The sequence below is a fragment of the Aulonocara sp. 'chitande type north' Nkhata Bay genome, linkage group LG1 (assembly GCF_057382095.1).
Source record: "Aulonocara sp. 'chitande type north' Nkhata Bay isolate Kocher_YH1m ecotype deep benthic linkage group LG1, A_spYH_male_GT1.1, whole genome shotgun sequence".
Taxonomy (NCBI): Eukaryota; Metazoa; Chordata; class Actinopteri; order Cichliformes; family Cichlidae; genus Aulonocara; species Aulonocara sp. 'chitande type north' Nkhata Bay.
The window spans coordinates 19,507,426-19,521,834 of record NC_141344.1 but is presented as its reverse complement, the minus strand read 5'-3'; the positions used below and the strand labels follow the sequence as shown (position 1 = coordinate 19,521,834).

The 14,409-nt window shown below is 38.3% G+C and overlaps 1 protein-coding gene across 2 annotated transcripts; it reads left to right on the top strand.

Moving 5' to 3' along the window:
* The first annotated feature begins 3,317 nt into the window (after positions 1-3,317).
* On the top strand, positions 3,318-13,189 carry hnf4b (hepatic nuclear factor 4, beta). Of its 2 annotated transcripts, none has more exons than XM_086287404.1 (10): positions 3,318-3,728; positions 5,875-6,046; positions 6,375-6,469; positions 8,076-8,182; positions 9,271-9,426; positions 9,531-9,618; positions 9,720-9,872; positions 10,978-11,235; positions 11,416-11,517; positions 11,760-13,189. In XM_086287404.1, exons 1-10 carry the CDS (start codon positions 3,623-3,625, stop codon positions 11,801-11,803), a joined length of 1,281 nt encoding a protein of 426 aa, XP_086143530.1. In that variant the 5' UTR covers positions 3,318-3,622; the 3' UTR covers positions 11,804-13,189. The 2 variants fall into 2 exon arrangements, with proteins under 2 accessions (XP_086143530.1, XP_086143536.1); XM_086287410.1 differs by having other exon boundaries at positions 3,319-3,728; positions 11,434-11,517.
* The last annotated feature ends 1,220 nt before the right edge of the window (positions 13,190-14,409 follow it).

Sequence of the window (14,409 nt, the reverse complement as noted above, 5' to 3'; positions counted from 1 at the left end):
TGAAACAAGACTTATTCTTTACAAGAAACAAGTACACAAAAAACAAGTTACTTTACTCATCAGGGCAAAAATGTACAACAAATTATAATTTAACTATAAACAAACTTATTAGCCAAATCGCTTCAGCTAACAAGAATATGAACAACTTACCACAGTTTCATGAAACGTTTTATATGCATCTATTGCATTGGACACCACTTTAAGTTTCCATGTCAAACAACGTCTGTGTTTCATAAATAGATGGCTATTTTGGGTAGGTTTTTAACCTTAAAACTAAAAGTTATGTTAAAAATTACTTATTTTTAACTTGTGTTATTCAATTGGCCATAAGGGTCTCATGGCACAAGCTTTATTCAGAGCCTTTTGCAATTCACTGAAACATCATAACCCCTGACATTGTTACAATAAAAAGTCCAATAAAGCTTTTCCTGTTCCCATCAAAGGGTCCTGCAGCTGTAAGCCTTCTAAAGTTTCACCCTCCTTTTCAGCTAACAACACCCATCCCTCAGGAATACTGTGACAATGGAGCTGCAAAGACAAAGCGCTCGTCACCCGTGTAAAGTCTGTATGTGTCTGTCTGGAAAAGACATTGAAACAAACAGGTTGAAGGGCCAACCGGAGGCTCTTTCTCTCTCAAAATGCCTCCCAGACCTAGTGGTGTCTCTGACAGGCTCTCTCCTGGTGAGCTAGCCTCCATGATGAATGACCACCTTTCCACTCTTTATCGCCCCACTAAATCATGGGCTTACCATGTTTTTATGACCAATTTTTGCTGCTTTGTTTTACTTTCCTCTAGTTTTGAATGAAACTCCAAAGGCTGAGGGCTTATTATTGAATTGGTATTCATGTTGAGATTGGAGATCTAGCTTTATTAATCAAATTCACTGAGACAAATGTGTCAGACCTTGTTTGGACCCGAGTAATGCTCCACGGAGAGATGCTCTTATCTAAAGAGCATCTATTTGTAGAATATTTTATGTTTTTATTAAAGGTTTCCCTGCGTGGTGTTGTACAGCACTTCTTTATTTTATTTTTGCTGTAATTCTGGAAATGTATAAATTATTGAAATGAATTAGGTTCAAACTTGGAGTTGGTAGTAGCCCAGAGATGAGATGGGCCAGGGTCAGGACATAGAGCCTGAAAAAAGGCTGGACAATTGAGATTGCTCTGAGTTTATGCCTGTCCAAGTCCTTATAGGCTTGCTTCTGTCTTTAAATCTGTTTTCTGTTATGAAACCCCAAAACACATTGCAAGCTTTGATATATTTATTTAATTTTGCAAAACATAAAGCTGTATAAAAATCTAATGTTATTTTAGATTGTTGTGTCAATATAATAGAAATAGTAATCCTTAACAAGGTCTTAGCCTTCCTGTATCTACTTCATATTAAAGTTTTATAGTTAGAGCTTTCTGCAAGTTTTCTGCCAGGGTTTTCTGTAGTGTTTATATCAATAAGAGCTGAGACACCATAGAATAAATTTAGGTTGTCTTCTGTAACTGAAGCATCAAAACTGTGGTAATGATTGAAGTGTATAAATCGTCTTTCTTTTCTACTTTGTATAACTGGTCAAATAGTCTTATATTGTAATGCACCAGCTGATGTTACAGCTGGAATGTTAGTCGTGTGCATGATGACGCTTGTTGGTGTTTAGGATCAAAGAAAGTAAATCTTGAGTAGATGTGCAACAAACATTTTGATCTTGTCCTTTTCCAAGCTTTGGCTCCTGCAAAGCAAAGCTCTGGCCAGATGTAGTGTACTCTGTCTCCCCCTAGTGGGCTTAGAAAAACCGTCTTTTCTTCTGAGTGACAAACTTTCCAATCTTAGGGGAATAACATGGCCTACACAGATAGGAGGAAGAAAATTAAAAAAATTTAATTTATTAAACATTTAATGACCAAGAGCTGATCAAAAGTATTTTGCACATATTTTGCACATAATTTTCACTATCCTGCTTATCAGTGATGGAAAGGGTAGACAATCAATATTCACAACTCATTTTTAACCCTTCTATGTTAGAAACCCACAAGCCATAGAAACCCATTCTGTAGTCCACTTATGGCTTTGGGGGTTTTATGATCAATCAATCACCTAAGCAAAGCTTGAGTGTGTGAGCCACTGCCAGGGGAGGTCTGACCCACGGCCTAGCATGACATTGAAGGAGGGAGTGCTACTCACCCAGGAAATCCCATTACACCAAAGTATGATGGATATCGGTACTGGGGAAGCTCATATGTGGTCTGACATATAATTTGTTATAATTTGTAAAAAATTGTGTGACGATGCTCACCTTTCTCCCTGTCTTTCACATTTTTAGAATTCTGTCCCTTAACACACCCTGACTTGAATACCTGAAGTCTAAAATCACACATCGTGGTATATGTGCTCTCTTTGTATCTCAGATCATACAGAGTTTAGACTGTGAATGTCTATCCTAAAGTCTTACACCACAGGTATACTTCCATCCTTTTGAATCTTACAACAAACAGAGCATCTCTGATTTTTAATCGGAGCTATATTTTCAGAAGCAACAAAAAGAGCCAAAATCAACATCAGTTTTTTTTTTTCAAACAGGTCAGTTATCTTGCTTTTAAAAGTAGCAAGTATACATCAAGCATACATGAAGTATACATCAAGCTACGGTTTGCTTTTTGCGTTTTGTTTTTTTTCCCTGAGCTGTAATGGCATTTTCTGAAGCAACCGCAGTGAATGAAGAGACAACCTCGGATTTTGCACTTTTGTACAGATAACCTGAGGATTTCAGCACTGATCAATAAGACCAAATATACAATAGTCTGCTTATGTGAAAAGGTGAACAAAAGAGGGATGTCTGTCTCTATCAAGCAAATAAAATACCTTCTATCAGTAGAAGGGAGACAAAAACAGCGATCCTCCGTAAATAAATGTCACTTGTGCCCCCTGCAATGTGGCACCGTCTTGTATTACTTACCTCAAAAATTAAAACAAAAGGTTAATCAGGCATGGCCCGTACTCTTCTCAACAGTCTCCCATTCTGTTTGTTTATGCTACATCACTCTTCAGTGGCATATTGATTGTCCAAGCTAAGAGAATACCTTTCCTAAAATCAATGAAAGACATCCCAGCATGTAGTCTTTGGATTTCTTTGTCTTTATTTGATCACATTTATCTTCCTAATAAAGCTAGATAAATAAATAATAAAAAGAAGAAAAAGAGCAAGACATTTATATTTTTAACATCTAACTAACACTGGTCTTATCTATTTGTGCTCGTCACAGTGAGCCAAGTTTGTCTCTGAACTTTCCCCTCGATATGCTTTGCAGATACAGATAAGAAAAAAAGCAAACGGACAACGACCCAATTTGAGTCAATGACAGGTTACTTGAGAGGACCGTCATGGTGCAAGCTTTTCAGCACACCACAAGAATGTTACAAGTGACATTTTAAAGAAGATTAATACCTGTAGAGTGGCTCAAGAGCACAAAGACAAAAGCTTTCAAACAATAGTGGGAACGAAAAGAATTGGAGCCACACACGGGAAACTTGTGAGGGATGAGAACTAAGCCGAATGCATGACCTGGAAGTTAAAATTGACACTGCTGGAGCTTTGCATATCTCAGAAACCCTTCACAGAGTCCAGAGACCATGAAGCTTACTGGGACTATCCTTAAACTGGAGTGCACTCATGGCAGCACAGAGACTAAACTGTTAAACAACATGATGCTGGTTCCTCTACGAGCAAATAAAACAGGTATGATGAGCTTTCACCTAAATTGCTCTTGATTACAAGTAACGATCTTCAGAGTGTTGTCCACTGTCACACCAAAAGATACTCAAACTGCATAACTGAATATTAAAAAGAGATCTGCTTTGAAAATGCATCACTTTGGGGATCTAGTTTTTGTTTTTGTTTTTTATTAATTAGTCCAGCTAACCTTATTTTAATACTTGAAATTACGTCCAAGTGTGAAATGCCACAGTTTCACAGGGTCCAAGGTCCAAGTCCATAGTCCATATCGGGCATTGTTGCATAAAAATGTTTATGTATAAGGCATAAATTATCAAAATAGTTGCAGATTACTTTTTCCATAGGTCTACATCAGTTTACATTCTGATCTATTGTCATTCTAATTAGGACTCTGTTGAGCTGAATCAGCCCCTTTCCTTGCCAATTTAAATGAAGAAGCTTCACTACTAGGCTGCTCTTTAAATCCAGATAACTGCGAGGCAAATGTATTCTAATCTCTTAATTCAATCTAGCTGATCTTTGGCCACAGAAAGCATTTCCTTGTTAAATTGAAAATCCCTAGCTGCTTCATCTGCCTAAACTAAGTGTGCAATTTACAGACATTATAGCTGGGGGCATGTAAAATATGTGCATTAGTGCAGGAATATTACACCAAGATGGCATATTTGATGGTCAGTGCTTTTAAAGCGAGACAGTCCTGCAACAAGAGGGGTAAGATGCAGTTTAGAGCAACACGGTGGGAGGCTGAGTGCCCAGTGTAAAATTAACCAGAGGAGAGTAGTGGACTTTGGTTCTTAACTGGCTTCTAAACTGCTTTAATTAAATGGGGAATTACCTTTTACTCATGGGTACAGTGTTCCTTAGGGGTCCATGCCATTCATATACAGCTGATATCATTACCTATAACCCTGCTTTTATTATCCTCACACTGTTCCAGCTATGAAGCAGTGCGAAGATGATTCTGAGGGGTTCAAAATCAGCACCTTTCTGCAAATTCATCTCTGTGTACAAAGGTATTATTTTCACGGAGGTGAAATATGATTCATTACGTGTTTCTGTTAATGGGTTAGATGGAAGTGTAACATAATTAGAAAGCAGAGTACAGTTACAACTTAAATAGATGGTAATCAGAAGCTACAATCCTAAAATGAATCAAGGATGAGCTGATCGGAGTTGGTCAAAATATTCTACGTGACCTCATAAAATACTTTTTGGCAGAATTCAAGACTTGGTTAGCTAATTGTGACAAAAATATCACATACATGTCTAATATGAAAAGATAATGAAATGGTGATATTTGTAACATAAGATGATAGCCAGAAACGCACAACCACACTAATGCTTGTTTTCCAGACTGCTTCTTGTTTATTACACACTTACTCACCTTACACCAGCCAGTTGGATGGTGACTGTTTTATCACATGTAGCCTGCCCTCAGTCACAATTTGAGTTAAAACGCAAATGGAAACAGAAGCTCAGAGACAGGAAAAGCCTCTCCAACTTATAACACTGCTTCTCAAAAAATGCCTTAAAGGTACATTCTGCAATCCTGACTCTTGCACAATTTATCTCCAAGAGGTCAAAGGTAAGGTCTGGACAGACATGGAGGTGAAATGCAACATAACAGTGTGGTAGACACAAGGTGGTTTTCAGTGTAGTTTTCACTCTAATGTAATGGGGGGGAAGAAAGGTCAAGGCAAAATTGTGTTTTCTTTCTTTCCAAGTAAAACATCTCTATCGGTAACTCACTTGATCGGTGTTTAGTTTAGGTAACATCATTTTTTGAATGTAGCTTTCATTCACAGATTTACATGCAACAATAATGTAATGCAGTAATAAGTGGTTTAACATGCTTTAAGCTGGAACATTTAGATTCAGGTGAAAACATTTTAGTTGTAACCCACCACTGAAAACAAGATCATAAAAGATCCTCTGTATCACATCACAAGTTTGTTCCTATCAAAGTGGAGGTTCTTTGGAGTATGGCCATCTTTCTGTTTGTGTTGTTTAGAAGCAGCTCAGAGATATTTACTTATTCGTTTGTGACCAGCTAAAAAGGTTCATAGAGAATCCCACTTTCTTACAGTGGACGGCTAGTCAAACCTTTCCTCGCAGGCATATTATCTGAATATTTTCTGCTGTCCCATAGGTTCAGTAGTGTCAGCATCCTCCTCATCCCTGTCAGGGGCCGATGGCGCAAAGACGCAATGCTTCATATGTGCAGACAGAGCCACAGGTAAACATTACGGTGCACCCAGTTGCGATGGCTGCAAGGGCTTCTTCAGGAGGAGCATTCGCAACAACCACACTTACAGCTGTAGGTGAGTACTATCATAGGGCCAGCTGATTGCTGTACAAAGCATAACAATTTTTCTATACCTAAAACAAATCACCAAAATATTAAAATGAAGTCTTTGGTTCAATGGTTTAACATACTTTGAGCTATAACATTTATATTCAGAAAGTACATAACTAGCAAATTTAAAAAAAATGAATAATGGAGCCTTACTTGACCTCTGCTGCTCACTTTAAACCTGCAGATTAACCATTCAGTGCAACGTTAGCGGCGTAAATTCTCTGAAACAGTTCAAGACTGAACTGTTTGTGCTTGAGATGAAGTTCTTATGCAATACGACGCATTCGTTTCAGGTTCGATAGGCAATGCATTGTGGACAAAGACAAGAGGAACCAGTGCCGCTATTGCAGACTACGAAAGTGTTTCAAGGCCGGAATGAGAAAGGAAGGTTAGAGTTAAGATTTTCTTTTTTGTGTAATAAAACTTTCTTTTAGTCTTTAATTTGAAAAAAAAAAATGCACTTAGCTATAACAACCTACCTAAAAAGGTTCAGCTGTACCTTATTGAGAATATCCAGGACCTCACATTTTGCTCTGTACTTTTACATTTAAACCTGTCTACTTCAGTGAAAAATAAAACAATCAATATCACTTCATCAAAGAAAGCGGAAAAAAAAATCTTTCTTGAGAAACAGTGAACGTGTCAGTGTCAATTTCCAGGTGTGTTTACGTGGACCGTGTCTATCGTTGGCTTTATCTTTTATCGACTCCTACTGAGAAGCAAGGAGAAAGCGATGCAATCAAAGGAGCCTCGTTTCACATGAATAATTAACACAGCTGAGCACGGCCAAATATTTGCTCTCCATTTTTCTGGACAGCAGTTGCTCACAACCCTTTGAAGTCACGGCCAGCGGTGTGCTTTTAAACGTGTATTTCATTAATTTGCCTGATTTGCATAACATGTTCTAATAACACTTTCAAGTACAGCTGTTGTGGTAACGGATGAGTAAAAATATTGAACAAGTCTCCAGTATCGTGTTATTTTGTACTCGACCTCCAAGTAAGCCGTGTAACTGTTTACTCCAAAACTAAACTTAATTTATGTTCCACAGAAGGCTCATTTGTGACATTGTCATGCAGCACCATGTCAGTGAAGTACAGAGGGACCCTGCTGGTGCTGCTGCTGCTCCTTTTCCTCCTTTAGTTTGATTAATGTGCTCCAGATTGGTTGCTGAGAGGACACCTCTGATGACTGATTACTCTGACACTTGGTTGTGTTGTCTGACTTTGTAGAGCCATTTTAGAATTAGTCTGAGGCCATCCAGATTGCCGTGTTTCTAATGACACTTGCGGATGGGTCAACAACATGTGATGACATCTTCCCTTCAAAATATAATCTTAATCAGCGAGCGCCCAAGCCTCCACATCAACTGTTACTGTCAGTAGCAAATGTAAGAAGCTGTCAAAAACAAAATGTCACATTAAAGCACATCAAACCGAAGAAAGTCTACACGGCTGGATTAAAATATTAACGTCACCAGGTTTACATTTAGATGTACTACATACTTCTTATTGGTTCCCCATACTTCCTCTTCTGCAACTTTATACTTACCAGTGATAAACCTTGAGTAGGATGTTGCCAGCATTATATGAAACATAATTGTGCACCCATTCATATCACATTTCATCATCCTCTCAGTTATTTCATATTAAGGAATGTAACATTTACTCACTCGATACTCCTTTAAATCCTGGAATAGAGACACTTAAATATGCAAACAGAAGGAAACTTAAAGAGGCTCCCGGAGAATTTTATTTTTATCCAATTTGTGCCACATTTCCCGAGTATGCAGCATTTGGCGTGGCTAATATAGCCATAAACAGCAGCTTCAGTGTCACGGGGGATAGAGGGACTCTGTTGAGATGAAGAGTAGGGCATTTCTTTCGGGATGTATTTGCTGAGGAGGCGAGTAAAAAAAACAGTCAAGTGCAGGACTAATGTGCGGAGATGCCAAGAAGCTTGCCTGATGGTTCTTTCCTCTCTTTAATGTCCAGCTGTTCAGAATGAGAGAGACTGCATCAACAGTCAGAGAGCCAAGGAGCAGACAGTGGGCACTTTGTCCATCAGTGTGCTGCTGCAGGCAGAGACCACTGTTCAGCAGGTAACACACTACTGGTCTTAGATGTTATGTTCTTTGGCAGAAATTAATCCTTTTTTAATGTGTATACCACTTTTTTAAAATCATTTTAGAAATGATTTAAATAAAGCTAAGAGATGAAAAATTCTAAGGTTACATGATTTTAATGAATTCATTTTGGTTCGCAGTAAGCCAAAAAGTTAACTGAATTTAACAGAAAAGGAAAATAGTTTTGATCCTTAAGTATTAAAGATTAATCTGAAGTCAAATAAATGCAAGACCGCAAAAAGATGTTAGAGCACACAGCTACTGAACAAAGTGATTCTTCTTAACTGCCCTGCACTTATGAGCCGTCTTTTAACCTTACAGCAGTTACAGAAAGCATTTATTTGAAGGACCGTTTGGGTGCATCTCATGATTAGAGGGCAGCCACTAACACTTGAGCCACAGGCGGCCCACTCATGTGCATTTGCATGATATTTGAGCCGATGTGCTGTTTTTAAAACAGCAGTTATCTAAATTCATTTTTTTAAAGTCTGTTATAATTGTTACACTTTAAATGGAGACTAATATCCAAATTGGATGAAGTGTGCAAAAAAGGGTGTAGTCGATAACACTTCTTATACCTGTAATTTGTTAAGTGCTATGTAACAAACTGTGTTGACACAATGGCTAATATGAAGAAGTAATGTGATGTTACAAAGCATAAGAGTTGGTGTGCTTTAGCATTTGTTATCAGGCAGTCTTCAAGCAAGTTTTAAGTAGCACAATGTCACGTCAGACAGTGTCTCTTAGAGTGATTTCTCTTGTTGTACATGTAAGAAAATAGGACTTGGCATTGTCTGCTTTTACATAGTATAATAAGAAACTCAGTAGGACACCATGTAAGACTGCAAGTGTTTGTTATCAGGGTTTACTGCAGCATAGAGAGACGGTTGGTACACTAATTACAGCAATGCAGGAATTCTGAAATGGATTGTTATGTGGTCCAACTGATCCATTTAAAAAAAAAGAATGTTTGTGGTTTATCTCCTTAATCGCGCACATACACTAAGGTTTACATCCATGGTACCTGTTTACTGTGAATTCAGATTATACTTTGTTTCTTTCAGTTCCCAGCACTTCTCTCTCCTAGGAGCCATGACATCACCACCAAGAAGACAGCAGGTGTGGGAGAGGTGTTCGAGTCCATGAAGCAGCAACTCCTCCTGCTGGTGGAATGGGCTAAACACATCCCAGAGTTTTGTAGCCTTCCAATAGATGACAGGGTACAAAGAGGAATGAACCTTTTATACTAAACAGCTAAGATATATCTGTCCATGCCAAGTTTGACTCTTTATATTATGTGAAACCCGTGTATGTGTGCTTGCAGGTAACCCTTCTACGAACCCACTCTGCAGAACATCTTATCTTAGGGGTAGCAAGACGCTCACTGCCTTACAATAATGTCATTCTTCTTGGTAGGACAGATGTGTTCTCTGTAGTATTTTGTGCATTGTAGCCTGAACTTCACATTTAAACTTCTTGGACGTGAATGACTATCTTTTTCTTAATTGACTAGGTAATGACTTTGTGATTCCACCGAGAGGTGCAGAAGTAGAGATATCCAGAGTGGCATTCAGAATTCAAGAGGAGCTGGTCAAACCTCTCAGAGAGCTGGTCATCACAGACAAAGAGTTTGCTTGCCTCCGGACGATTGTCTTCTTTGCCCCAGGTTAGTTCAGTCAGCATGTGAGAAGGTGAATGAGGTTGATTTCTGTTTGCCCTTTTCTATTGCACTGAAAAAAGGCTGATTTTTTTATGTTCTCTCTTGGTTTATTGTTCTTGCCAATTTCAGCTATAGTTTAGTCTGAGCGGTCTGAGTTCAGTACGTTTCAGAGAGATTTTCTAATATCAGGATGTGGTGGCATTCTTGGCAGTCAGGCAGAGAGGCTGCCTGCTTAACTTCATTCCCCATTTACCTGTTGTGGTAGGGATAGACCGGAGGTCCAAACGGTCTGAACTGGCAAACATATTCATCTCTGTCCAAGACAGAGATGAATATAATCAGTCATATTCTAGGTTTGATTTCAATTATCCACATATAGTTCATTCAGCCCTATTTTTTCATTTGCACTTGAAACACTCCCATCACGCCTTTCCCCTAATTATACAAAATTAGCCTTGTATAAGTAATCACACCTGTCAAATAGATAACATTCAACTGGAGAAAAAGTTTGTGAATTTGCTATATTTCTGGATAATTATTACCGTAAAACGTCAACAGACTCTCACACAAGTCCAACTAGCTTCAACTTCTATTGGGTTTCAGCACTTGAACACCATCCTGACGTTTGTTGTCTTTCTGCACCACCTACTGTGCATGTAGATTCAGTCCACAGATAGATATCTTCTGTAAAATAGTGATTGCATAACTCAGAATTCATTGCTGCATTAATTAAGGAGAGCTGTGCTGGCCCAGACACTGAAAGGCAGGCCTAATCAACAATGTCTGTTTTTTCATGCTTCAAACAGAATAGTTCTTATTTAGACTAAAAAATCATATTTCACATAATCTATCTACAAAACATTGTTCTAACAGGATTCTGGTTTGTCTTCATGATGATCAGTTGGTCAGTTCTTATTCAGTGCATTTCATTCTGTGAGGATTGTTGATATTATTTTTATCATTGTCTTATTGTTTCTTTTCTTCTTTCATTTACATTTTAAACTTATGGTTACCCATGCTTAGATTAAATTTGACCAAAGTGCATTTATTTAAGTGGTTCCCTTATACAATATTATATTTACATAAGACTTTCTTACCTTATGTAATGCAGACTGTTCGGGACTGAAGAGTCCTCGGGTGGTTCGACATCTCCGTTTCCAGGCCCATCTTCTCTTAGAAGAAGCAACATGTGAGCAGCGAGGAAGGTTTGGGGAACTCCTGCTGATCCTGCCTCCCCTGCAGAGTGTGGCCTGGCAGATGGTTGAGACTCTTCACTTAGCACAGCTGCTTGGCGAGGCCAAAATGGACAGCCTGCTGCAGGAAATGTTACTAGGGGAGGGAACTGAAACGGGACAAGGAGTCTGTACAGGTACAACAATCTGCTGCTGTGTTTAGTTAAAGGAAATGTACAAGAAGTCTAAAGTGAGCTTCAACTGACATCAAACTTGAAGCTGAGTCATTTCCAATACGCAGCAGTATATATTTACACTAACTTTGCAATTTTGTATTTTCAGTGTTTATTTTCTGTCACTCTTACTGTGTGCTTCAGTTTGTCCTGTGCCTGCAGGAAATGACCCTACTCAAGACCAGCAGAATGACCTGAATGCTTCACCTGCAACCTTCCCATCTGTGATCTGTCATGCTTCAATGGGTGAGTATTGACTGATCAAACCATCACTGCTAATGTAACAGCTTATTTGAGAAACTTTGATTTGGAAGCTATAGCTTTTTAGTAACGACGTAGCAGATCTTCCTACTTTTAGCGGTTTTACGACATCAGAAAAAGAAGCGTATTTAAATCAGCATTTAATGGGTAACACCTGAAGCTGAAACGGAAAATAACTGATATGCACTGAATCCTCGTGTGCCATTAAATTTTTGTATCTCACACAGCTCCTACAAGTGGCTTCCTTGCTGCCCACATAGACTGGCACTGAGGTGTACAGACATGGAAAGTCTGCCAGCGTGCCCACAACATACCGAAGGCACCTGTCCACACCAAGAAACCCCTTGAAAAACAACTTAACTGAAGAAACCGGGAAATTTTACAAGTTCGAACCAGCAAACATACTAATACTCACACTCAGCTGCATACATACATAAGCTACACACATGCAATTATGAATGACTACTGAGAAAATAATGTTATTGTTATCTGAGAAACAACAAAAAATATAAAGTTTATATTTTATACAGGAACTCATGAAAAATTGGAATAATGACATGCAACACTTTGTAATGATGAGTGCAAAAGAAAGCTAAGGCACACACTACAGTAAGTATGGTTAACTAATTGCTAACAAATTATAGCATAATACGTAGAAAGCTGAAATGCAAAATCCATCATCTGTCAGCAGAGGGCACAAAAAGCCAGTGCTTGAACATATTAGTTGGAGCTGTGGGGCTATTGTTTTATCCCAAATGAAAGCCTTGACTAATGGTGTCAACAATTTGCAGCGGAAATAATTAAAGGAGTGTAATCCCCACTGTCAAATCACTGCAAGGAGCGCAAACGTAACAGAATATTGCCTAAAGGAAAACAAAAGAATATTTTAAATAAAAACAGTTATCACCATCAACCAGATACCTGTTGTACCTGTTCCTGAAAGAATTCACTTAGATGAGCAGTGAAGGTTGTTATTAGAAAGGTTTGATGTGATGAGTAATGAGGGCTCAACAGCACTGAAGCTTAGAGGCTCAGCAGTAAAACTCAGTGGCAAAATTATGGTCTGCAACCCGTTTCTTCTTTCTTGCTACCCTCATTGTTTTGTTACCTTCATCCCCACAAAGAAATCCATCCTCTCCTCTACCATGGAGGCATGGACAGCAATACTCACAGCAGTATGTATAATCTAAACATAGTATTGACTGTTAGGTCCATTGTCCTGAATATCTACCACATGTGCTTTCCTATAAAACTAAATACTTAGATGTTGTCTTTTAAGACAACATCAGGTCGGTGACATATTAGCCTATTCTTAACTAAGAATCATCAGTTTTGGAAGAAGTATATAAAACAATATGTAACTTTAATGTGGTTTGGTGTAATTCGAGAAAAAGAATTGCTTCTTCAGCAAAGACCCTGGAAATTTTCTGGAAGTTTCTATTTCCTTTACAGCAAATGCAGAACAGTGTTTGGCACAGAAAGTATGCCCCAACCACATGTTTGACGCAGAAGAAAAAGAATAAATACACTAAAAGAACTGTAAATTTACGATTTTAAAAAAAGTCCTTTTTCTAACTTTTCTAACTTAAATAAATACATTTTCCTGCTTGTTTATTTTAATGGTAGAGCACAGAAAATTAAAGGAAAGTTAAAGAAAGGGTTTTTTTGTGAAAAAAAAAACAAAAACGTTCTGTCTAAAGAAAGACCTTTTTTGATGGCTGAATCAATAGATAGTGTAGTTGACTCTTTCTCTATTGCCCTGAAAAAAACAACAAACAAAATGATTGTCCAGCAACTTTCCACAAACTTTTCCTGAAGTTAAAAAAAAGAATAAATGTAAACAACATGAAGTGATTACAAAATCTGAGGTTTCAAATTTATCTGTGTTGACCTACATTCACCAATCAGCACGTGTGGGAGAATTGAGAAACAGTTTTATCATGTATGGGAGGATATTTGGAAACAAAAAGACGAGTGGAAAAATCTTCAAATGGGCATTTTTTCTGAAAAGCTTTCTGTGCAGCAACACAACTCTTAAGTCAGACTCAGGTACTTTTAATAATATACGGTGCCAGCAGGACTGCTTCACTGAATATAGGCTAAATAAACTTGAGTTTCCCAAACAGACTCTGTCACAGCGTTCATCTTTGAAGGGTTCAGGTTAGGGACTGTAATTACGCAATCATATCTATTTGAACTGACAAATAATTAGAACCTGATTGTTCATTTTTCACATACTCGCCCAGCACTGACTCTCACAGCCAATCAAACAGTTAATTAGGCTTTTAAACGGGAACACAAGATAGCTGCCAAATTGGGGTCCTTGTCATACTCGGGTTTCATTGTCACTGTAAAAAGGTAAGCAGTGACACTGCTGTGATGTCTTTTTACTTCCCAAGGGCCTGCTGTGAGGCAGTCTATTGATCTGTCAAGCTCAGCAGAGAGCGAAGTGATGCTGAAGTGTTAAAAGCTGAATACTTGCTCTCAGTTGTCAGTGTCATCCCTTACATTCACAGTGGAGGGAGTCCAGAGGCAGGGCTTTTTTTTGTCTCTGCTAAATGTTCTTTTAAAAACAATATTTAACCTCTTTAGTTTCTACATCAAAGATCAGCTGTCTGCTTTTCATGTAGGAGAGTCACAAATTTGTTGGAGCTTCTTGGATTTCTGCTGTACAAATATTGTCCTGTGTTGAATCGCCCTCTTAAAGGGCATAAAGGGCTTGATTATGGCACAGTAATATTTGGTTGTGCCAGGAATTCAGAAAAAAGAAGGGAAACGATAATATCAGCAAACCAAGACATGTTAACGATCATACCTTCAGCCATTCAAGTTCTAAAGTTTTTATTGAAACCACACGAATTTCCAAAATTTGATGAC